Raw genomic sequence first — 25,076 nt, forward strand, 5'->3', positions numbered from 1 at the left:
GTGCCTGTAGCAAATGTGGATAGAGCCTTCCCAAATCTTCGTTCGCGAAGCCTCGCCATGATGACATGACCTGTACATTCAAACACAGCTTTGCAAACACTACCAGCCAAAACGCCTCAAGCCAGAGCCAGCTGCCTTCCTTGTATGGTGAACAATGTTTAACTGTAAGTGTAAAAATACTTCTTTATTTTTAGATGCAGGTTTTGAGGATTATAGGGAAAAAAGTTGCCTGGGACAACTCATCAATTTTATCTGCTTTGAGAAAGAAATCACTATTGTAGCAGCAAATCCATGCCTCCATGCTTGTTCTCAACCACATAGCCACTTTTGATGTCTGCCAGCACTGAAACCAAATTTCAATATTTTAACGGAAAGACCACTCCAACGCTTTTCTTCCTAACAGCATCTATTATTTTTTAATTTCTGAACTCTTCCTACTTAATTAAAAAAAAGATGCTTTTCACCTATTACCTCAAATCAACTGACAACAAAATTAAAGGTTTCTGTAATTTCAAAACCTAAGCAGAAGGAACCAAAACTCTACCAGATGAAAAAAATGAAACAGGATCCAAAGAGAATAAATACACACATTGGGCAAGTGCAGTAGTTGCTGACTTACTATTTGTTTACTCTCCTCTTTACAATTTATTTCTCGAATTCTGTCCAAAATGGCCTTCTCAGACGGTTCAACTATTGCAGATCCACTGCTGAGCAGGGTGGCAATTTGTTCTTTAAAAGCCTCTAAAGAGCTCCAAGCAGTCCTGGCTTCTGCTCTGCTGCTCTTCAAGCTTCCATCTAACTCGGCAGAAGATTTCTTCAGACTGTCCAGTTCCCTCTTTGAGGTGTCCAAGGCTTTCTGGTTAACAGTCAGTTTATCTTGGAGGTTTCTGATCTCCATCTCTAAACTCTGTCTCTCTTTTGTAGCGCTGTCAAGATCCTATAATGTGTGAAAAATTAAACAGGATTTTTTAAATCAGTTATAACCCCTCCCCACCATACACATATGAAGGAATAAATCAGATGCAGGTACTGCAGATAGAGAAACTAGGACCCATAATGCTCATATGGATTCAACATCAGGGTTTCATAGGAGAACTGCTATTGAAACTGATAAAAGGCCAAAGTCTGCAGTAATCACTCTATAGATTAACCTCTGGCAGTGGCCTGCAGGAAGGAATACATGCATAAAATTCGCAGGTTTAAAAAAAACCATTTTTTAATTGTAAAACTATTGATATCTTATTTTTCCATTCAGATAATATGACCTGAAAAACAGTGAACACGATGTAACACTAATAAAGCCAAGGTACTCCAGCTCAGGATGGGATGGGATGGGATAGGATAGCATATTTCAGTTGGAAGGGACCTGCAGTGGTGATCAACTCCAGCTGCCTGAGCAATTCAGAGTTGACCAAAACAATAGACACAATCCCTCTGAAAATAGTGATAAGAGGTGATCTCTGAGATCAGTTTACTTAATGTGACAAAAATTCCTGAGATTATCTATACACAGAAATGGGAAGTGAAGGACCAAACAAAGGCTTGGTTGGGAAACAATGAAATATAGCCAGTACATACATATCTATATCAGTTATATATAAAATACTGACCTAACAGGGCAAAGCAGACAGACAGAATTGTGTATCCTGACCCAGGATGCCAAAACAAATGAGAGAAAAATTAAAGAAAAATAACCATCTAAACATAAAGAGAAAATAATCTCAGTCACCTTGTGAATCTCTTTCCCCACAATACCAATTATTAAGAGTGCCTACATATTCATATACAAGAAAAATATTTGCAGTGAAACCAACTAAAAGTATAACAAAGACTAAGTCTTCATTTCTCAAGGCATTATCTGATTGAAAAGAACAAATGGGAAAGAATATTACTTCACACATGACACAAAAGGAAAGAATATTACTTCACCCAAGACACAAAATTATGACAGAGGACAGCATATTTACAGAGAGTGATTGAATTCCTCTGGAAGTCTCAGTGGTTAGTAGAGGCTCATTAAGTGGACTGATATGAGTTAAGACTGTGTACACTGGAATTAAAGAATTGTTTCTGGAGCAGTAATGAATATGGTGAGTAGTCAAGGGTCTCTCAGGGTCTATGTGTGCTTGCTGTAGTCATTTGTATCAATAGAATATGTGCCAATCAAGGAGCAGATCTGGGAGCATTTACATAGATCAGCAGGGAGGATGGACAAAAGAGGAGTTTGCAGAGCACCCTTAGAAAATATAAACATACGATTCTAAAAATAATTAAATTTTTAATAGCTTCAAAATGGGAAACATGCAAAAACACAAAAAAAACCAAACCCTGTCATTTAGGACATTATTTGTTACTATAGTAATTGTACTAAATACTAAAGTAATTATAGAACTGTTTTAGAAACATGTTGGCATGATTCCTTGCCATTTTCTCTTTTTTATTCTAAACAAGTCCTATTAATAGGAAATTCCCACCTGTGCCCAGAATTACATTATGGTAATTATAGCAAAGAATAAAGAGTAATTTATTTCAATTACAGTTTTCAGCAGTGTGTATTTTTCCTTCCAGAAAGGCAGTGCTAAATTAGTTTGCCAGTACCAGGGATCTTATCTAATTACAATCTTGTTTAAATTGTGAGCATCTAAAAACAAACACAGTCAAATCAAAAGATCAAGGTATAAAATAAGGAAGTGCAAGCCACCAAACACTGGCTGGAAAGCTGCCCAGCAGAAAAGGACCTGGGTGTGCTCACTGAACATGAGCCTGCAGGTGCCCAGGTGGCCAGTGGCATTCTGGCCTGTATCAGAAATAGTGTGGCCAGCAAGACTACAGAAGTGATTCTCCCCCTGTACTCAGCACTGGTGAGGCCACACTTCGAATCCTGTGTCCAGTTCTGGGCCCCTCACTGCAAGAAAGACATTGAGGTGCTGGAGCATGTCCAGAGAAGGGCAATGGAGCTGGTGAAGGGTCTGGAGCACAAGTATTGTGAGGAGAATCTGAGGGAGCTGGGGTTGCTTAGACTGGAGAAAAGGAGGCTCAAGGGAGACCTTATCGCTCCCTACAACTGCCTAAAGAGGTTGTAGCCAGATAGGGTTTGGCCTCTTCTTCCAACTAACAAGCAATAGGACAAGAGGAAATGGCAGCCCCATAGTGCATCAGGAGAGGTTTAGATTGGATATTAGGAAAAATTTCTTTACTAAAAGGGTTTTCAAGCACTGGAACAGGCTGCCCAGGGAAGAGGTGGAGTCCCCATCCCTGGAGGTATTTGAAAGACCTGTGGATGTGGCACTGAGGGACATGGTTAATGGTGAACTTGGCAGTGCTGGGTTAACAGTTGGACTCAATAATCTTAAAGGTCTTTTCCAACCTAAATAATTCTATGATTCTATAAATACCAGCACCTCAATCAGCATCAGGGTTTCAATACAGTAAGTCAACTACACATACATATAAAGAACCCACATTACATTAACAGTAATAAGAAGGCACAAAAGAGAATGCAGGTATTTTCTAGATGAATTCTTACACCACCTGCATCTCATTACCACTGTTATACCATAAGGATTGTAAACTAGCTTGCTCTCATCTTCTCTGATGATTCAACCTGAAAATATCTGTGATGCCTGCTGAAACCTGTCTCAAATATGTATTTTCTTAATGACATCATATAAACAAAACAAAAAAAATTGAGTTCTGAGAAACTCATTCTTTTATTTGTCTGTTGGGACAAGAAAAACCTAACATCATGTGCTTGTCTCTCCTGCAATCTAAGTATTTGGGTATATTTAAAATGGCTATTTTAGGCAGCTATGTTTCTCAAGTTTAATCAATTTCCTTAAATAATATTTTTATATTTTAATTAACTGGTTTTATACAGTCAATTTATTTTAATAAATGCATATTGATTAGAAACTACTTAGGTAAATTTTATTCACTAACATAACGATACAAGACAATACTGAATACTGAAGAGTATTTTCTTGGTTAACTTTTGCATCAGAATATTTGTATTCATTAAAATTGCTTGATTATATTTCAAGTATGTTCTTTAAAGATTTTGCATGGCGCACATCTTTACAAAACACATGTTTAAAACAGCACTTCAGAGTGAAATCACAAGTATTTCCAGGTTGAATCATCAGCAAAGATGTGAAATAAAACAAGATAATCCACTAATTTTTGTGGTTCATCAATGGCAATGCTGTATGAAGGGCAAATTATAATCTGGAAGAATATATGCATCCTTTTCTATACCTTAGATAAATACCACAGAGGAGTTTATTAAATATTAGAAAGAAACTTTGTTAGAACTAATAAGACAGTGTTATAATTCTGTAATTATGATTAGCATAATCAATAACCGCTGTCTGGACACACAGAAAGAAAGAACAGGTATTCTCATTCTTGAAATCTAGGGAGCACTTAAAAGTCATTTTTCATCAAATGCAAATTTGATGAAAAATTTGCACAGCCACAATAATGGTATGCACAATATTTACAGATTTCTAGGAGCAAACTCTTGCAATAGTCTGTCAGAAATGTGAGAAGTTCGGAATTCTAAAAGAACAGTAATACATTACAACAAAAATAGCTTCTTGATTTCATTTTTTTTACTTACATATTTTACTTATATACAGTTTCAAGACTGTATTGGTTTTTACTCTTTGCTGCTTGCTATTGTCATACAGTGAGACAGAGGGGAACAGATAAAATTATTGTTCACTTCCTAATGTTCCTTGAATTAAACCCAAATAACTGCAACCCATACGTATCAAACATGTTAAGAACATTTTGAATGTATTAACCTTAAAACATAACCAACTGGATTTCATTTTCTTCATTAAGAATTTTGGAATATAGACAGCTTATCTCCTTCCAGGACATAAAGAAAAGCACCTGGTCAAGAGAAGGAGTTCACAGAAATCATAAGGAGCAGGAGTGGAAAACTACCTGGCAATTAAAACTGGCAATTATTCAGAGAGGTGGCAGGGAACAATGCAGTGTCTGACTCTTGCTAGAGATGACTGACAGAGCAGTGTGATGGTCTCTATATGCTTAGAAAACATTTTAAGAGAAAACTGGCAGAAATGGGCTGCCATCTCACTGAAGATGGCCAAAATGTCTGATCCTGAGAGCTTCGGGCACACACAGGCATACTTGTATTCAACCTCTGCTGGGTAAACTCAGCTACAGGCAATTCCATTAATTAAGTTCAGAAAACAGCCCAGAAACACACAGCCGAGCATGAGTCTTCTAGCACAGGAACAGTATGGATTTCTGCTTCTCGCCTTTACAGGGGAACATTTTACAACATGTGCAACTCTGTTCATGTCCTTAAACTGTGCAGCAAAGTATATGATAAGGTCCAACTGAGTTGATGCTGCTGGTGCCCTCCCTGTAACCTACTAAGACACTCATCCACGCAACAGGGGATCCCATACATCACACGTTACATGTGAGGACTTAAGTATTTTTGGTTTTTTTACTTACCTTTTCAATACTGAATTTCTTACTATGCTTTTGTGAACACAAAACCTTCAGACACAAACAGATTTACTCAGTGTCTGCTAACATAAGTAGCTAAACTGAAAAAGCACTGGAGGAATCTTCAGCCTCTAGATAAGCCCCGATGGCAAACACTTCATTTGAAAGGCAATGCTAATAATTTAGAAAGACATTTCTGTAAAATTAGTTAAATAAATTATGTATTTGGCATATGCACAATAATGATAGGAAAATATTTTTTGTAAAACTAGCTCAACTTAGTAAATGCTTTGGCAGTCAGAGCAAACTTGCAAAACAAGTCACAAAGGAAGCCCTAATCTTGGTTTAAAACATCTCCTGATTCTGGTTTACTTAGTAAGTAAACTACACTCTGTTCTTCCTCACACACCTGTGTTTGAAATGAAGTATGAGAACAAAATGTTCTCAAAAAGGACCTGTTTAAGTTTTTGTGCAGGTTCTCCCTCAGTTCCACTGAGTCTTAGAAAATTTAACACAGCTTGGTAAGAACTATTTTCAGCAGTAAGTAAAATTTATGACCCTTGTGGTACTTAACATTTATCTTCCCCACAACAAATTCTTTCTTCTCCAGAGTACACTGCCAGCTATTTCTCATCTCCTAAGTATTTTGCTTACAACCAAATCAGAACACTATATCCTTTAAAGTGTACGGTGGCGGTCTTTTGTTCAGACAAAAAAAGAATGCTGGGGGTGGGGAAAATGCTGTATTACATTTGAAAACTCACTTGCACAAGGTTGCCTTTATGCTTAAAATTTCTTCAAACTGGATTGCACACAACTCAGCTACATATCTGGCAGTCTAAATTTCATCCCTTATTTTCTTAAGTTCTGGCCATCAGCTTTAACCACACTGTTCCACCCGTGGGAAATTTTCATTATGGGCTGCTTCCTTTCCACAGTTACCACTCAAAGTACAAAGCAATGAGGAAAACTGCTACAGAAATATTCTTTGTTTGTCCATCATTTGAGATGTACAAACTCTTAATGGCAAGTTCTCCTGGAGCAATTAAATCTTTAAATCATGTACTTTTCCTTTCCAAATCATAGCTAGGTGAATGTGGTGAATACCTGACTTACAACTTAACTTACATTTCTCATCTGAGCATCCTTCCTGCTGCAGAGATTTCCTCTATGGCTCCCGAGAGTAAAACAGTGCTTTCCTGCAAGAGCCATCCGACTGCCTACAACTTTTTGGGTATGAGCCAACAGTTATGAAATACAAATTTATAATGCAGTGAAAAGATAATCTAGGGTGTCTGGAAGCCAAGACACTTTACCTTCCATTCCTTAAGAGAAAGAATAGTGTCTTATCAATTCCTTTCAATTTCTCATTAGAATTTTTGAAGAAACTGAGTAAAAGAAATCTCAGAAAACTTGCAATATCATATAAATGTTATTTAAAAGAGCATTTTTTCATGTTGCATGCTTGTGCCTCAGATGTACTCATTAACTCTATGCACATTTGTTTATTTACATGTTTGTGTAAGCACAACAAAGGCTACAACAATACCAAGAAAGCAAAAGTAGAAATTTGCAAACAGCATTGGAAGACATCAAATCTGCATCAAATCTATTTTACAAAATGTTTTTGTTTCATCTCTATATATTCTGAAACTTTAAAAAAGTTGAGAATAACCTCAGAAAAATGCCTTTTTTAGAAAAGACCCTAATTGACCTAAGTTTTTCAGAAGCATTTTTTCTCATACAATTCCTATTGAAAATTAATTTGAAATGTCAAGAAAACATTTGAAAACTAGACAAACATAAAAGTAATGCAATTATGTACCTTACTAAGTTTTTCCATGTCTTGATAGTATCCTGCCACCTTTTTTTGCTCCTTTGTCACTTCTGAAACTAGCCTCATGATAGTTTCTCTGCTAGCTTTAGACTCCATCTCATGGACATTCACAGCTTCTTGAAGAGCAGCAACCTGGTCTTTTAGTGTCAGATTTTCTTTACATATTTCAGAGACCTTGAGAAATAATTCAAGTATTAGTAGCTTCTTAAAAGCACTTAAAAATTATATATATTCATCCCCGTATACCTGCTCCTAATCATCCCAATAAAGAAATGGTATTCCTGGTGACCCCTATGTCAGATTTATAACTGCACTCTGCTACTCATTTATAAAAGAGTAAAAGACAATTAAAATCATAGAATCGTATTTTTAACCAAAAACCCCCACCTTAGTATAAAGTGGGTCATATTTACTCCAACACAAACTTTATGATCTATTAAGCAGGTGGAGAGCTACTGCTGCTGCATATCCGTGCTTGACATGAAGGTCAGAAAAAAGATCACGTAACTGCTTCATGTGAAAAGCAGACAATTTCAGCCTGGCTTTTTAAGATGTGTGCCTTTCATCTGGAACAAGAAAGCTGCAATTTATGCTCAAAACTTTTTAGGCAAAGGAGATTTGAGTTAGTAGCAGATATTTCATAAGTAATTCAAGGGCAGGGGCAAATACATGGTGTGCTGCCATTATGAGCTGCCAACACCTCGGAAAAAGGATTCCTTTCCAGGAGTATTCTAGGGCTGTTTTGGTACGTTATGCTGTTTCCAATAACTGGAATTAATGAATGTGGGCACTTCAAAGAGTGAGTAAAAAATGTACCCTGATTCCTACTGGCAAGACATTTGTTAAGACTAAAACAGATCAATTCTGTCTTAAATAAAACCATAACATGGAAAAGAAGCTAAACAGATGTGCTAAGACCCAAGAAAAATGAGTTGCTAAGGTTTCCTAATGCACAGAGTTTTCAGGACAATTAGATTTCCCAACTACATTTATTACTACATCGTTAAAATACATCAACATAGATTTTTTAAAGTTCCAATTACCAATTACATTAATTTATTAAAGTATGAAAGAGTGCCTCTTGCATGACATCTAGCTAAATTTTGTTAGAGCACCTATTACAATTTCAATGTGCTTGCAATATTATGTAATACTATGAGGGCAAGTACTTTAAGAAATCACTGTGATGCATACCTAGATAATCTTAATTTATTAAGACAGAACTCTTACAATAACGTGAACATAATGAAAGAGAATTTCCCCAAATACCTCATGTGCTCCAAAGAAAAATAGGGATATCAAAGGCTAGACAGAAGACAAGTAAAATGCATAAAATTAGACTAAAATGTCTTTCAACAGCATTGACAGAGGTTAAAAGAATATCCAAACAATTTTCCTTTCCTAAATGGAAGCTTAGTTTTTGGAACTTCAGAAGTATTCTGAAGAGAAATAGTAGTGGTGTATGATTAAGTCTCAGAAACACCACAAAGTTATTTACAGCATTTTATTACAGGGCACAGTTAGGGTTGCTTTAGAGTATGCCATTTCAGATGTTTCTATTTAATGGTATGTCAGCCCAAGATAAGTGTAAAGATCTAGTGCCATATGTTTACACATCACCTAGTGACTCCCAGTGTTAATGTTTTCAGGAAAGCTTTCAACCAAGTATCTAATCAGGGCTGTACTCGGGAACTCGGGTGATAAAATATTTATGCAGATAAGAGCAGACTGAGTTCACTGAGGTCTATGAGTGTTCAGCACCTTTGAAAATTAGCCCAACATGAAAAAAAAAGTCTGTCTTAAATGACAGCACTGTCTGCAAACTATTATAAAACACAAAGATCTCCATCTTCATCACTTGCTTTATTTCTATGACAATCAAATATTTTTCTGTTAAATCGCTATAGAGAAACCCCTGCCTTCACATAATCACCTTCGACATTAAATGTTCTTGTGGTTTCTCTTTTTCTCTGATGTCTGTGTCCAAGAATCCAGAAAGCTGTGTAAGGAGCTCTTCATACTTCCTGCTGATTTTAGAAGCTTGAGTCATGTTTTCTTCACTTTTATTCCAATATTTACTAGTCAGACAGAAAAAAAAAAATACACACACCAGGATGAATGTTCTCTGAAAAAGAATTCAAGGCAAAAGACATTATCCCAAGACTATTGCTAGCTTCTGCATACCAGCAAATGAATTTTAAAAGTTACATTTAATTTTCTATGGTCTGTTATTTAATACATATAACTTTTCTTGTTCCCTTGTGTAAACATTTATCTTTGCTTTTGATTGGCACTTCAAAGAATCTTCTATGATCCCAACCTCATTCTCAGCACAAGATTTCAATAAAACACAAGAATCAGGCGACATCACCAAGTAGTGCCCTCAAGACACTAGCAGTAGAAAGTGCAACCAAAAGCTTAGAAAAGGTAAGGGGGGGAAGAGAGTAATCAACTTTGAGTAAAAATATGCTGAAAGCACTTCACATCCCCCCTCTAAAGAAGCTGACAGTGCTGATCAACAAACTCCAAGGAAAGAGAAGCCTGTCTGGACTAACAGAAGTGCAGGACATCCCCTTGTGAAGGGAAATTTACCAACAGAAGCAGAGATGGGAGACACTACTTTGCTACACAGTCTTCTGCAGTGCAGCACTATCAATGAAATGGATGGATTAAAACAGAAAATATCTAGGGACTAACACAAAGGTTTGAAGAAAAAGCAGCTGTTTGCCATCGCTTTCATAACTTTGAACAGGTGCTTATCATGTGAATACATATTCCAGCCTTAACCGCAGGTATCAGTTTGTAAATGGCGGATAAGAACAACCAACCAACTAAACTAGCAGTCAGTTTAACTCATTAGTATAAATGTGGTTACATCACTTCCCTTGGCAGGGACAAGGACAAGTCCAGCAAACAAGAACCACCACAATCTGCATAGGTAGCTAACAGATAAAAATCTTGCTCATGATGCTGAAATACACATCACTTATGAAAAACTACAAGGAATGAGATTAACAAAAACAGCCAACCAAACAAAGCTCAAAATGACCATTAGTGTAATCCCAAAAACAACTCCAATACCTCTCAGATAACACAAGAGAGGTACTTAGTGGTAGAGTGGAAGACAAGCTATTACGCTTCCAGTTGAAAAACAAGGTACTTTCTAAAGCTAGTTCTTCACACTAGAAGAAACCAAGACATGAGATATAACCAAACAGCTATCTAAAGCAAATATTTTATTGAAACTCATTTGCTTATTAGAGTATAGCACTATTCTCAGCTTTCAAGGTGGGCATGGTAGTCATTTCTGGACTCATTCTTTTCCATTTCTGATTTGTGTTAGAATATGGTATAAGATTGACCACCAATCCCGCAACTGTTCTGTGGCTCTAAAAAAACGAGGCATCCACACACAGAACCATGTCAGCTTCTAAAAATAAAAAATCTGAAGTACAAAGCACGTACTTGATAACTCAACGAATAACCTAATTACCTCCAGTAGGGCCATAAAGGTGTGAGCACCCAGAAAAAAGGCAATCAGGTACAAAAAAAAGTAGAACACAGCTTTTTCACAGCTTTGCTAGCTCTTTAGAACTAATGAGCAAAGAGGAGGAAGGAAAAGGAAGAAAAAAGCTTTTCACAGTTCACACTCTAAATATGTCATGGCAATAGATCTGTTGAGTAAAAAAGCACCATTTTCAACAGGAGAGGTGCACATCCTGGAAGCCAATCATAGAATTCATCAAACATTTCTTACTCATCCCCAGGTACAGAATGCAAATATGCATTTCCTACATACTGTCTTGCTCTTCCATTTCATTAGTGATTTTCAGTGAAAATCTTTTTGAATACCTAATTAGGACTAGTCATGTGCCACGTACTACCAAGGTGGTTAGACTAAGTGACTGAAGCCCAATAAGTCAGTACATTGGTTAGTATTAAGTGACACATGTAACCATTAGCTGGGGTTAAGAAAAAACTTGGAAAGCAAACACTGCACATTCATGACCAATCCAACATGTTTGTTTCCTCCAAATGAGCAGACTCAATCTCCCGTTACCCCTTCCCTTTTGCCAGAAGTCCAGTGGTCCACTCCAGGTGCACAGTGAATCAGATCTGGGATCAGTAGAGCTGGAAATCAATATTTTATTTTGCTCACTTCTCTCTTGGAGCAGTCACCTGGTCCTGATCACCATGCAGCAACACAAAGAGAACTGATGACACAAGTCTCATGGGCCAAAGAGAGAAGCCAGGACTGCTCTGGGAGTGACAGCAGAGATTTATGCCCATAAAATTGATCATATCACTGTAATGATAGGCTAGTATGATACACAATATTTCAGCAGTTTTCTCCCAGTGAGTTAGGCAAATGGGATAGTGGGGTTTTCTTCCCTTTTTTCTTCTTTTTTTTCCCACCAGAAATAACATTTTAAAAAATCTTAATGGTTATTATGTCAGAGATTGATGCTTTTTATGTTGCTAGGATGCATAATAGACTTCTCGACTTAACTATATCCTCACTTATACTGGGATCCTATCTAATATCTTTGGTAATCAACATAAGCACTCTCTAGGCAGAACTTTTGGCAAATCAGCTGGTAATAAACAAGTGCACTGCAATGGTTTTCTCTAGATTTTAAAATAACTTAGTTATTCACTTCTAACACACAAAGCCTGGCAGAGCTGTGCAAAATACTATTTTGGGAAATACAGACATCTGGTAAACACTCACCTTGCTCTTAACTAGACAGTATTGAGAGAATCATGAATATTAGCCTGCCAATGGGTGGAAAAATCCATTACAAAAGTCTACAAGGTGTCTATTAACATGACTGATACCGATTTTCGAATTTTAGTGTTCAGAATATTTTCACAGCAATCAATTTGATTTGTGATCAACATTGCTATCAGTGTCCCTCCCACAGAAATAGGAGCAATTATGTAGAACTGACAGATCAGTGCTCTGATACACTATGCTAAGAACAGTATAGTTAAAAGACACTGTCTTTTATTATCAGTTTTATGCACATTAAAAAAGTAAACAAAACAAGACCACACAGCAACATCCAAAAGAAAGCAGAAGCAATGTCAGAGAAAGCTAACATTACTGAAAGCTGTACAAACATTAACCAAACATTAACATGTTCCTTTCAAGATGCTACTAACTAGGAATTATACCATATTTCCTTTATTAGACTGCTCCTAACAGACAGCTTTACACTAAGAAAGAAATTCACTTGATGCTGTTCTGGTTCCAGCTGCGACAGAGAAGAGGGGAAAACAGTTTGGGGTGGTGCAGAGCACAGTCACTCACCACTGCATAGTCTACGCAGTATGCCCATGGTAAATGTCTGTAAAAGATGGCACGTAATAAGGACAGACCAGGGCACCAGTCTGTACAAAGTCTGCCTCAGTGCCACACATGGAAATAACTTGAATGAGGAAAGCATATGTATAACTTCTACTGTGTTCAGAGTAACAGCCCTCTGTGCTTCTTTTTTTGTAAACAATGAGGTTACACCAAGCTGACATATCATTTCACCTTTGAAGGACAAAACACTCAAAATCCTATTTATGGGCTAACAACTCAAAACAAAATTCAGATTTCAACACCTTCCACACACTCAGGTACAACAGTTTTGCAAGGCATTGTAACAGAATTTAGAACTGAAATAAAGATTGTCCACCAATATATTTTTCTGCATTGACAACTGCACCATTCTGTCATCCCAAACAAAAATTAATTCTCATCTTACATGACTCTTACTTAAGTTTGGTATTTTGATTGTGCAGCTCCTCCTTCAGCTCCCAGTTTTCCTTATATGCCACCTGAGCTGTCAGCTCAGCCTGGTTTTTAGAAGTGGCGAGCACATACAGCTCTTCCTCCATCTCCTGGATTCGTGTTTGCAAAGACAGGAGGCGAGACTTCTGTCTAGCATTGTTTTCCTTATAGCTTTCAGCTTCAGCCTTCAGCTCTTGAAAAGAAGCTTCGTTAGAGATTATGCTGGACCTGAGTTCAAGAAGCTATGGACAGAAAAAGAGAAAATTAATGGAGAATAATTTGCCCATGCTCGAGGGAGGTGATTATCCTGCTCTACTCTGCACTAGTGCAACTTCACCTTGAATATTGTGTGCAGTTTGGGGCACCACAGTATAAGAAAGATATTAAGCTCTTAGAGACTGTCCAGAGGAGGGCAATAAGGCTGGTGAAGGGCCTTGAGGGGAAGCTGTATGACAAGCAGCTGAGGTCACTTGGTCTGTTCAGCCTGGAGGAGACTGAAGGGAGACCTCATTGCACTCTACAACTTCTTTGTGAGGGGAAGAGGAGGGGCAGGCACTGATCTCTTCTCTGTGGTGACCAGTGACAAGACCCAAGGGAATGGCCTGAAGCTGTGTCAGAGGAGGTTTAGGTTGGGTATGAGAAAAAGATTCTTCACCCAGAGAGTGGTTGGGCACTGGAACAGGCTCCCCAGGGAAGTGGTCACAGCACCAAGACTGACAGTGTTCAAGAAGCATTTGGATGATACTCCTGGGCACGTGGTGTGACTCTTGGGAATGGTCCTGTGCAGGGCCAGGAGTTGGATTCAACGATCTTTGTGGGTTCCTTCAAACTCAGCATATTCTGTGATTCTGTGAAATAACATGACTGTACTACAAGCTTAGTAATGTGACAAAAAACCACAATTTGGAACAGAAGATTCTCTTTTCTACCACTACAAGACTGAGTGGAGGGATACAACTTTACTTTCGTATAACTACGAAAAAGTAATAGAAGAGGTTTGTAAGAACAAAAGCTACTGTGGGGTAACACAACACAATTTTTCACAATAATATCTTACAGGAAGATAAGTTTATTTCATAATGCAAAATTTAGGAAAAGTTTACCTTAAGTTCTGCTGTACAACCTTGTCTTGCATGCATCTGCTTTACAATAAAATTATTAACACCACTATTCCCTCTTTTTTGCCTGCCACTTGCCTGCTTCCAATTCTGTTGCACAATTCCACAGAAAATTTAAAGCTGCAGGAAGCTGTAACAGCAAAGTACCCTGTTGTATGGGTACAGAGCCTCTTCATAATTTGTGAAATATTCAGAGGCAAGTAAATCTTTGGAATGTTGTGCGGTAGGCAACCTCTTCTCATCTTATGTAAATTGCTATTTTTTGGTCTGATAATCCAATTCAATGCAGTTTTTTTGGCTTTCCTCTCTCTTTTAGTTAAAAATACAATTTTCCATTGAACTATCTCTGCTACAAGCTTCTGGAGGAGACTGAGCTTGAGGTAGACACGCTAGGCAAATAAAATTTCCTTGCAATTTTGTTAAAAGGAATCACAAGAAGCATTAAGGTATGTTTCAGATCTCCTGACAATTCCAATTAAAAGCAGCAAGATGCAATCCAAAGCATTCCTCTCCTATTACATAAAATTAACAGGCAAATAATTAAGCCACATTAACTGCTCTTTATGAAGACTGGTAGGGCTTTTAACTTGTGGCAAACATTTTAAGGCAAAAATATTTAGGACATTAAACTGCAATTCAGGACAATGTAAAATTCGCTGCTCCGCCAGAGTTTTCCAGTGTGACCAAACCCAAGAATATTCAGAGAAATTCAAGAGGCTGGTGAGCCAACTGAACAGCAACTGCCTTGGAAAAGAGAGGTCCTGCTTCTCCTGCTTCCAGTCACACATGCCTGTCCTCTACCTTGCACCAGCTCTGCGTTTGTCTGACTCCTCCACAAACAACTTAAATAACAGCTGTCAGAAAAGAATTCACTTTTCCTCTCACAGGGGAGAAAGAGGAAGTGGAGCTGGCCACATCACAAAGGCTAACACTGAGAAATCAGGTAGGAGAATCACCCTTGCAGCAGCAGCACAACTTTCAATAAGCTTATGCTTCACATGCAAGTGTTGGTTTATCAGACACCTTGGAGCTGACATAAAGCAGTACTGACTTTAAGAAAAGCAGCTTGGCCTTTTCCCAGGTTCATGGGCTTCATTTCCATACTCCACCCTGTTCTTTGTGCTAGCAGAAGCACTAATATGGCTACGAGGTGAAATAAGATTGGGAAACTGATCTGGCTAAAACACAACTCGAAAGGAATGATTTTTTCAATTGCATCGACAAAACAGTGCACCATAAAAACTACACATACATCTGTGCCGGCACAAGGGGTGGGGCAGTGTGGGGAAGGAAATGAGCAGCTAAAGGAACAATAGAATTGCTTTGTTTGGCAGTTGGACCAAACTCTGGTATCTTAGAGTGTTCATAACCTTAAAATTTCTCTGTGGTTCAACTCCCCATATGATATTTTTTTCCTCTGTCCATTGTCTTTGTGGTCAGTTCCAATAGTAGAAAAAGCAAGAATAATCCCATATCATGAGTTTTACAGAGCACTCAGCAGAACAAGGCTCTGACCTCAGCTGGGTCATGAAGGTCTTTATTAACAAGAGCATGAACAGCTGCTTTCTTGACTATTCTTTTGCTTTTGCAAGCGCAGTCTTGAAAGAATCTATAAATCATTCAGTCGTTCTGGCAATAAAGTCATTCAACATTTCCAGTAATAAATTCTTCGTATGAGAACATGAGATTCTGTATGGCTTTTTAAAATTGAAATTTAAAGCACTGATCCTGGATGGATGTTAAATGTAGGGGAACTCTGCAGTCATTTCAGGATCAACTCATCAAATTAAAGCTCAGCCAATGGACACTTATTCCTGTAGTTCTGTCTGGATACTGTAAATAAATGTAAATAAACATAAGCATTTCATGTCTTCTAAAGGCAAATTTTACTCCATTTTAAAACCGACCACTGACCACACTGCTGACTTTGACTGATCAAATCAACTTTAGTCAGTCATACATTAAAAAAAAAAAAATATTTGTGGAAATATCCTGTAATAAAACCTCTCCTGAGAAGCACCGCCTAGACAGCAGGAAGAGCTGCAAAGTATGTGTATGTGTTCTTCAGCCTTTCTAGTTACAATCAACCTCATTAGTACAAACAAAATTTCACTGATGATGAAAGCAAAGCAAATTTGTGGAGCTGTGATTTGAATAAAGAGGAGAAATGGGTAAAGATGGGCAGCCATATTTTAACTCACCAGCAACAACAGGAGGACATCTATCAGAACTTTTACACAATCACAATTTAAAAATACTAACTTTCAGGTTTAAAATAAAAAATTGAATTTAAATTACAATGATAAAAAGCTAGACTGCTTCAAATCTTTCAAACAGAAACTCACAATTAGCTCTTGATCACAGAAGGAAGCAAAGTAAAAATGTTACAAAATGTTACAAAAAACCAAAAGTTTGTTGCAAAAGCAAGTTTTGGAATTTCTGTAAGCTTTCTATTCTCTGTATAAAGTATCCCCAAAGAATTTTCAGGTTTAGAGAAGGATTTGAAATGCTTTTAAATGTACCTCTGACTCGGCACAATCATACTTCACTGAAAGTGCTGCAAGTTCACTTTGAGCAGCTTCAGCTGCAGCTCGATAGTGATTCATCTGCTCTCTAGTGACAGGAATATCCAAAAGAACGTGATCATGAGATTCCTGTGAAGACAGTATGAAAACAAAACCATTGGAGATTGCATTTTTGAACATTTTTACTGCAGTGCTTTTTTGTTTGATAAAGCACATTTTTCCGAATACGCTATTCCCAGAGTAGCACGCCCTTACTGAAAAATAGGTTAAACAGTCACTTTTCTACCACTCACTACTTTAATCTGTAAGTTCAGCAACGAACATCAGTGCTAAAGTATAATAGCCTGTAAGATATTCCCCCTCAACAATCCCATGGCCTTCCACTGCTTTCAGCTCTGGCTATTTCCAGCAGTTTCTATGTATTTGGCAACATTCAAAAGGTCCCCCTTCGACAAACCTATCCAGTCGCTCTTTTAACTCACGTAAACTTTAACCCAACAGGAGTCCTCAGATGTATCTTATGCAAAGAACCACTTTGGTTTTTAGACTTCAGTTCCATTGCTTGTCCCCTCATTTTTATTTTGGAAGAACTGTTGAAAAAAAAGCAGTGGCTACCAATCTTCTCTGTGCCAGTCATGATTTTGCTGATTTCTATCATATCTCACCTCCACAGTCTCTCTACAGGTTGAAGAGTCCATGTCTACTCAGATACTTGTATCTGCCCCTCCAAGTCACTTTCTGGATTGCCATTTGTTCTTTTACTTCTAAGCTGTCAAGGCTAAAGGTCCTTTTAAACTTCATCACTAGGATACAACTTCAGCCTTCTGACTGATGTGTTCTCATCCCCAGCAATCACCATGATGACTTCCTTTCATTCTTTTTCAAGTCCTGATTCTATGGCAAGCACTGCCTCTGTGTTTCTAGCACAGTCTCCTTCACACCACTTGCACAACTCTTTCAGCTATGCCCTTTAGATTCTACAGTAGGCCTTCTCCTTTGTGCACTCCTCTGCTCTTCTAGAGTTGAGCAGGAATGCACTGGATTTCTTGACCTTTATTACTTAAGTCTTTCAAGAAGAAAATTCTGACCTGAGGTCTTGACATGAGTTTTATTAGATGAAACCTTTTTTTCAATTGATAGTAACTATAAAATGATGAAACGCAACCTCTTCAGAACACAACTAAGCTTAAGTTACGCTGGGAGCACACATGGCATAGGACTGAATGTGATATTTTTAATCCATCAGCTCTCACACAGGACTGCAATCCTCATGCATTTGGGTATGCATTTCAAAATGCAAATCTCCCCCAGCCAATGACTGCTGTTGGAACAAGGCATCCCAATAGAGACAGAGACAAGGTGTCTTCCTTTCATGCTTTTCTACATCAGCATCAGTTTCCAGGCTGAGATAAATTACAAGTGCAGCTCCTACCCATCCTAAACAGAAAAAAAAATTAACAGTGAGTAAAATAAATCTCTACCAAGAAACACACAGAGAAATCCCTGGAGAATAAGGCAAAACTACTAGTTAAGACTGCAACAGAAGATAAATCACCTTGGATTAGTTGCTATAATATTTGCCAACTCTTTGTTTTCATCTTTCTTCAATGCGCTAGTAGACGCTGGATTAGACCAATAAGTTTAATTGCATTCATCTCCCCCAGAGACACTCAGCTGTGCTCTTTCATGAAGGAGTTGCCACTTTCACCAAGCCAGTCAGATACATGGAGTAAGCTCATGGCCACATACAACACAATCTCAAGGATAAAAGGGCTGCTAATGTTCTCAACACTTTATCACCCTCCTGTAGGAGTGAGGAAAGGCATGTGCCACCTCCTTGGTACTTTGTCTTCCTTCTGCTCCACTCCACTTATTTCACACTGTACAACCACATGAAATTCTTTGATGTAGAGAGTGTTTTTTCATTCTGTAATACACTAGGGCTCCACAACCACAGATGGAGCTTGCAAACAGTAACGCTGTATGCCGTTTATGCATGTTATTATATTTATAGTACTGTATTAACGTAGATTTTCTTTTTCTTCCCTAAACAAACACAGCCACTTATGAGTTCACAGAAGGAAGGAATACATCTCAAAACTGATGAAATAAAAACATTTCAGAGCATTGATGAAGAAAGAAGCCCCCATTCAGCAGCAACAACCAATGTAACAGCTTTGAAGCTGCAACTTCCAAAATCTGAGTTTTTCATACAAATCTAGATTTTAAAATGATGAGCATTTTAAAGATTCAGATACACATCCAAAATGATTTAAAAAAGGAGGTTAAAATGAAGCCGGGTGCAAAAGTCAATGGGAATTACCATTTCACTAATCTACAGTGTTAGTGAGATTTACAGTGGCAGATCTCTGCATCCTGCAGTGCCTTAGCACATATGAAGCTAATCACACGTAGTAGCATCACACTAGGAAAGTTAGCATTACCATCACACTTTTGGCAGGAAATGTGCATGCTTTAGTATTAATACTTTTCTATGTTTCTATGCTTTGCCATCAGTCAGTCACAAGTCTGATCTTTAATAAGACCTATCAGACAACTCAATTAACTTGGTATGACTCTACTGTAGGGATAAAATTTGTAATGGGGATGCGGCATTTTTATATCTCTGGAAAAATTCAGATTTGTGATCTTTCATAAGTACTCTGTAGCCTATACTGATTACTGTTAATAAAACAGAATTAATAAAGTGTTAAAAGAATAAGAGGCAGTAGACAGGAGAAGCTTTAATACACTATCACTCAATCCACTCTAAATAATATAGGTTTTGGGTGGTTCTCCCATTCAAATTATTAACGTTTTTGATCCCTTTCCACTTACCTGCAAGAAAATGAAGTTTTCATTTAACATCAAATGCTAAACAGAAGCTAAACGTATATTTAAAATATGTAAGAACAGTATCTACTTGGACCTTTGGCTTTGTTAGCAATAAATGTTCTTTAGAAAATCAACAATATATGGTCATTGTTGTTATTGTTGCCCGTTTTTGTTTTGATTTTTTACCAAATAACTACCTTCACCTCCCTGGAAGCCAGCTTTTAGTTGGCAAACTCCATTTGATTAAGAAACAATGAAACTTCAACAACATTCAGTAGTTTTACACCTATCCGTGTACTTCAAAATCAGCCAACTTCTCAAGTCACTCACTCCCATTCTGCTTTTGGCAGCTTTTATTTCCTGAAGTGTTTCTTATTTCAGCCCTAGCAAATGCTGCTACCGCTGCCATTGCCCGCACACATTCTCTCTACCCCTTTGCCAAAGCATATATTTAAAAATGTCTTTAAAGAAACAGAAAGCCCCCCATAAGCCTTTAAGCACCACTGCTACCCTGAGTGACTTGTCAATGCACTGCCTCTTGCCCACAGCAGATGGACACTCCTCAGGGCAGGGATTTCTTCTTCCCATTCCCAAAGCATCTAATCACATTGGGGTTGACATACCAAAAATGATGACTTGTGAACCTTTGCTGAATCCATTCTTCCTTTGCTTCTACAGAACAAATGGGGGGGGAAGGGGAAGAAATGTTGAAAATTAAATAGATTTGCAATATGATGGCACATGACATTAGTTTTTAATAGGTCTGCTATACTAGACTTTTTCATAGGTTACCATCAGAAAAGTTGGGCATAAAAGCAGAACACCATGGGAAAGTTTCTCTAGTAGCTGTGTGCACTTTGATGGCCTCCACAATATTCAAACACACACTTAACTAAAACAGACACCTTCACTTTGACTTCTCAAGGTCACATTCACCAGTTCAGCTACACAGTCAGCCTTTGTGCAGTGATCGCTTCCTTTGCCACTGCTTTTCACGTGCTCCAAGTTTTATTTCATCTCTCCTTTTGTCCTGCATGTCTTCTACACTGACATATTTCAAAATTAAAAAAAAAACCTGAGCAATTACACATGATCTAACTTAACTGACTGGATGCAGTGCAATATTCAACAATTTCTATAATTCCCAGTGTCATAACCGTTCATATTCTGAAAACAAAGGAAATGACAAATCCCAAATCTGTAATATTTCTTCCCAAGACAAATAAATGCTCATGGGTGCATATGTGGATGAAAATTGTTCTAACTTCTGAAAACACAATTCAACAGTTGATTATTATTATTATTTGCCGCAACGAGTAAGAAGAAGACATCCAACATGAAGTACTGGGAAGAATGGGCAGTTGAAAAATTTCCACACAGAATTTATCTCCATAAGCAATCACAAAGAAATGTTAGTCCCCAAACTTGTTATTGGGTCTGTGGGAGGCTAAGGTGCTCTCCAGGACAAGAGGAACCAGGAGGAATTCATTCTGTATGGGCTGAACTGCTGAAAAAGGGATCTTGAATACTGTTTTGATACTCACTATTCTATTTACAGCTAGAAACTTAGTATTAAAAATTTGTTGCCATCCACAACCTAACTAGCTTAAATTTCTGAATAAATTGATCTAAAAAGAAAATTCTACTTCAGCGTGCAGCAAATACATAATTTTTTTTTTAAATAATCTATCCTACTATAAAAACAAGTTTTAGAATACATTTCTTTTCCTTAAATTTACAGGATAAAAAGCAAATTTTATTTTAATAAGTAACATGAAAATTAGGCACTGGACAATTTTTAGAGATTAATTTCTGAGTGAAATGCAGGGAAGGCAGGCAGCATTTGGCTACAGCAGATTTGTTTTGGTAGCAGCAGCTAGCCATCCATCCAGCATACACATTGCTTCAGAAAAGCCACAGCAGCTACACACACAAATGAGCATGAGAGGGGTAAGACACTATTACACAGTGACTCAGATTTTGTTAACACATGCGAAAACATATTACAATTAACTGGAGTTACTTCAAGGGAGAAAAAAGTTCACAAATTAAATATCTTGTATGTATATTTTGGGTAATGTTGACTTCTTTATAGATAATATTTTGCCTAATTTGCCTGTCAGGAATCTCAAAATGTTTGTGCTGATAATGACTTATTAACATAAATCAAAATTTGCAAATAATATTTCACAACTATTTCCATTCTGTCAGTTGCTCTTGCACATCTTAAAATGCCAGAAATAACCAATTACTTTCGATCACTTCCTGCTCAGTAAAGTCTTATTTCCCCTTGCCGATTTCTCCTTGTAACTACACCCAATTCACTGCTTGCATTTTGTGTAATTCTGAAAAGTTCTTTTCTTGTTATTGTTATATGTCTGTGAAGTTTTTCTGCATTAGTGTACTGTTCCAGAAGCATGTAAAACTAAATGTTCCCAGCAGTTCAGATAAATTACCAAAGAGATTTTCTAAATTCCTTTCAGAAGGCTACTGCTGAAGTCTACTCTCCTCCCTTTGCAGTAATCATTGAAAGGTATTACTGAAGATAAAAATCACCCTCTGGTGTTCCTCTACTTAAGAGGCCAATTTCAAGCTTGATTAACGGGCCCAAATGAAAGTTTCATCACAATAAAGATTTTAGACTTACCCACTACTACTACAAGCAGCAGTTAAAGCATTTTCATCTCACATTTTTCTCTCTGTTAAGATGAGATGACTTTCCGTTTATATGTAATAAATGCATTTAAAATTATGAAAGACAGCACTCATCTCAAAGCAATTACAGAGACACATCACCTACTCTAAACATTGCTTAACATGTTTTCTGAGTTACTTCATCTTTTGTCTGCATGAATAAATTAAGTAATATGGCACTCCCCTGACACTTTCACTCACAGCTTTTCCAAAATTATTAACAAAAAGCTGCTGTGTTTATTTCCAAAACAATAAAAAGGGTAATTGCTAAGATAAAATTAAGTACTTATGCAGGGATTTGTGCAAACAACTTGTTCTACTGCTTTTGCTTTATCAGTGTTGAATGGAGTTAAATAACTTCTGTAACAGAATAATTTATACGCAAGATTTAAAAAACAGACCCTCTTGCAATGCCAACACTTGCAATTTTCCTACAATGCCTATTATACAGCAATCAAGAAAACACAAATATTTTAGAAATATTTAAGTGTGCTGGTATATACACAATTAAAGTCCTATTAGTGCTGTAGTTTGATTTACCAGTTGTAACCTACGTTTTATAAATACATAGTTTCTAAGGTGCTTCTGAGTCCCAAAAGCAACATTCACAAACTATTTGACTTCAGATAGGTAGAACAGTAACAGTAAGCAGTGCTAACAAAAACTTTGTAATTGGGTCATAACAGTTGTATTTAGTATAATGGCAGTTGTTTGCCACCACAAACTACCAGAATTCTGTATTTTTTTGTCTCAGAGCAACATAGCTTCACTACAAAAGTGATGTTCAACTGTTAAGGAGGTACCAAGCTGTTCACACAAAAATAATTTTTTTTATCTTTTGCAATACAAAGCTGTTACAAGTTTTCTACTATATCTTTAGTAAAAAAGAGTTTGATCCTTCTAAGCAATATTCTCTCCCTTAAATTCACATCAAAGCCAGCAAACCAGTTTCAAAGGAAGAAGAGATGCAAAGAAGAAATTCTTAGATAACCACTATAAATTCCTACTCCGTGAAAGCTACTCCCTTCTGCAACACTTAGTAAGAAAAATCTTTTTGGCCTTGAGTGTATAAAGATAAGCTGTAATGATCAGGTGAAGTTCATTGAGCTTCAACTGCACCACACGTGGATCACTGGGTACAGCTCTGAACCTGCAGAAGTTGTGTTTTGGGGGTTTGGTTTTTTGAGGCAGAAGTGGTTGGGTTGTTTGGGGTTCTTTTTGGGGGGGGCAGGTAGAAGGGGGGGTGTTTGAAAGGCAAAATTCAATTGAAAATTGAAAAAATTACTTGCAAAGGGGGGTTACAACGAGCCTCAGGGTCAGTCAGCCTCCACAGCAACACCGACAGATGCTACTGAAGAGTGAGGGGAGAACGGGGCATTTTTCCAAAACCAGGGCTTTATTTTCTAACAGGGGAATAAACAAACAAACAAACAAACCCAACAGCAACAAAAAAAAAAAAACTCCCTCCAAAAAAAAAAAAAAAAAAAACAAACCCTAACCACGCCAAGACCCTCTGCCCTTTCTGCCTTGCCCTCTGCCCCTCTGTTACCGCGGTACCTGCGCTGCTGCCCGGCCCAGCCCGCCGAGCCTCCCCTGCCGGCCCTCATGGCCGCTCGCGGCCGCCGCCATCCCCCTGGCAACGCGTCCCGGGAAAGGACGGAGGGGGCACCGCGGTGGGGCCCGCGGCGAGGGAAGGGGGGAGAGTCCTCGGTGCGTGAAGGTGAAGAGACTTTACGAACAGATGCTCACAGAAACGTGGGGCTTTTTGTTGTTTGGTTTTGCTGGTTTTTTTCACTTCAAATAAACATTACCTGAGGAAATTGGCTCAAATTTTTCCTCAAAAAAGTCAAAAGAGGCGATCAGAGCAGACGACACTTGAGCAGCAGCTGCTGTTCCTCGGGCAGGCTTTCCTCCTCCCCTCAGAACCTGGAAACGAGCACCTCCGCAGCCCGGGGACAGCAGCCTTCCTTGATGAACGCTAAAGTACCTGCAGCTGAAAGAGCACCTCCTCCTCTTCCTCCTCACCTTTCACCCAAATAAAGTGGATAAACATGGGAGGAGAGAAACTGAAGATAGCAGTAAAAGAAAATTAAACCTGCGGGTGCATCGAGGCTGCACATAATTTTCTCTGAAGACCCTGTGAGCTGTTTAATCAGCTCATCCCCATGCCTCTGGGCACAGTGCGATCTTGCACCATTTCTGTACTCACAAGTCAAAAACTGCCTCACCTTTCCTAGGAATGCTGACTTAATCATGTTTTCCAGAAAACAAAATGGAAAAGCTAGGGATAGTACTCTTTTTTTTTTTTTTTTTTGTCCTCGTCTCTGTGTGGCTGAAGCCTTTTCACTGCTGCTGCCAAGGACAGAGAAGACCCCTACCCAAGCAGAGGGGTGCTAGCATGGGTCATCACCCTATTTAAATGGCTGCACTGCTTAAATCGCAGAGGTATACAATGCCATCCCTCAGCTGGAATCTGCCACTAAACTCATAAAGGACGGGAGAAAAATAACTTAATGTGAGGAAGGAGTACTGGGAACAGGTCAAGGGAAATGGAGACCCACATGGGGCTGAGGCTGTGCAGCACAGGCAGCAGCAGCGGCCTCCATCTTCCTAAGTGTTAGGGGAAAGACACAATTGCTTTGGGGTGGTGACACAATTGCAATTGGGGTGGTGACAGCTCCTTTGGTGGCATGTTTCCAGTTCATCCTCAGGGGTGAAGGGTGAGCTAACAGCCACACAGGATGGCATAGGGGCACGAAAATGTTTCACGAACCCTGTTGTTCTTACTGTACACAAATGCT

General features: G+C 38.2%; 1 protein-coding gene across 17 annotated transcripts in view; it reads right to left on the minus strand.

Annotated features, from left to right (window-relative positions):
- CCDC170 (coiled-coil domain containing 170) overlaps positions 1–25,076 on the minus strand; it is a 41,710-nt gene that overhangs the window by 13,189 nt on the left and 3,445 nt on the right. For 3 of the 17 annotated variants that reach the window (XM_017821977.1, XM_017821976.1, XM_017821983.1), the window contains exons 1-7: positions 23,833–23,888; positions 20,205–20,253; positions 16,744–16,875; positions 13,089–13,345; positions 9,255–9,399; positions 7,310–7,495; positions 620–937 (exon numbers count right to left, since the gene is read on the minus strand). In XM_017821977.1, coding sequence (XP_017677466.1) covers positions 620–937; positions 7,310–7,495; positions 9,255–9,399; positions 13,089–13,345; positions 16,744–16,875; positions 20,205–20,253; positions 23,833–23,882 — 1,137 coding nt within the window. In that variant the 5' untranslated portion in view covers positions 23,883–23,888. Of the gene's footprint in view, positions 1–619; positions 938–7,309; positions 7,496–9,254; positions 9,447–13,088; positions 13,346–16,743; positions 16,876–17,228; positions 18,184–20,204; positions 20,254–22,228; positions 22,281–23,560; positions 23,672–23,832; positions 23,889–24,086; positions 24,510–25,076 lie in introns of those variants that run through there. The other 14 variants (XM_017821988.1, XM_017821984.1, XM_017821985.1 and 11 more) reach the window with 14 other exon arrangements.

Source organism: Lepidothrix coronata, unplaced genomic scaffold (genome assembly GCF_001604755.1).
Source record: "Lepidothrix coronata isolate B3197 unplaced genomic scaffold, Lepidothrix_coronata-1.0 Scaffold94, whole genome shotgun sequence".
NCBI lineage: Eukaryota > Metazoa > Chordata > Aves > Passeriformes > Pipridae > Lepidothrix > Lepidothrix coronata.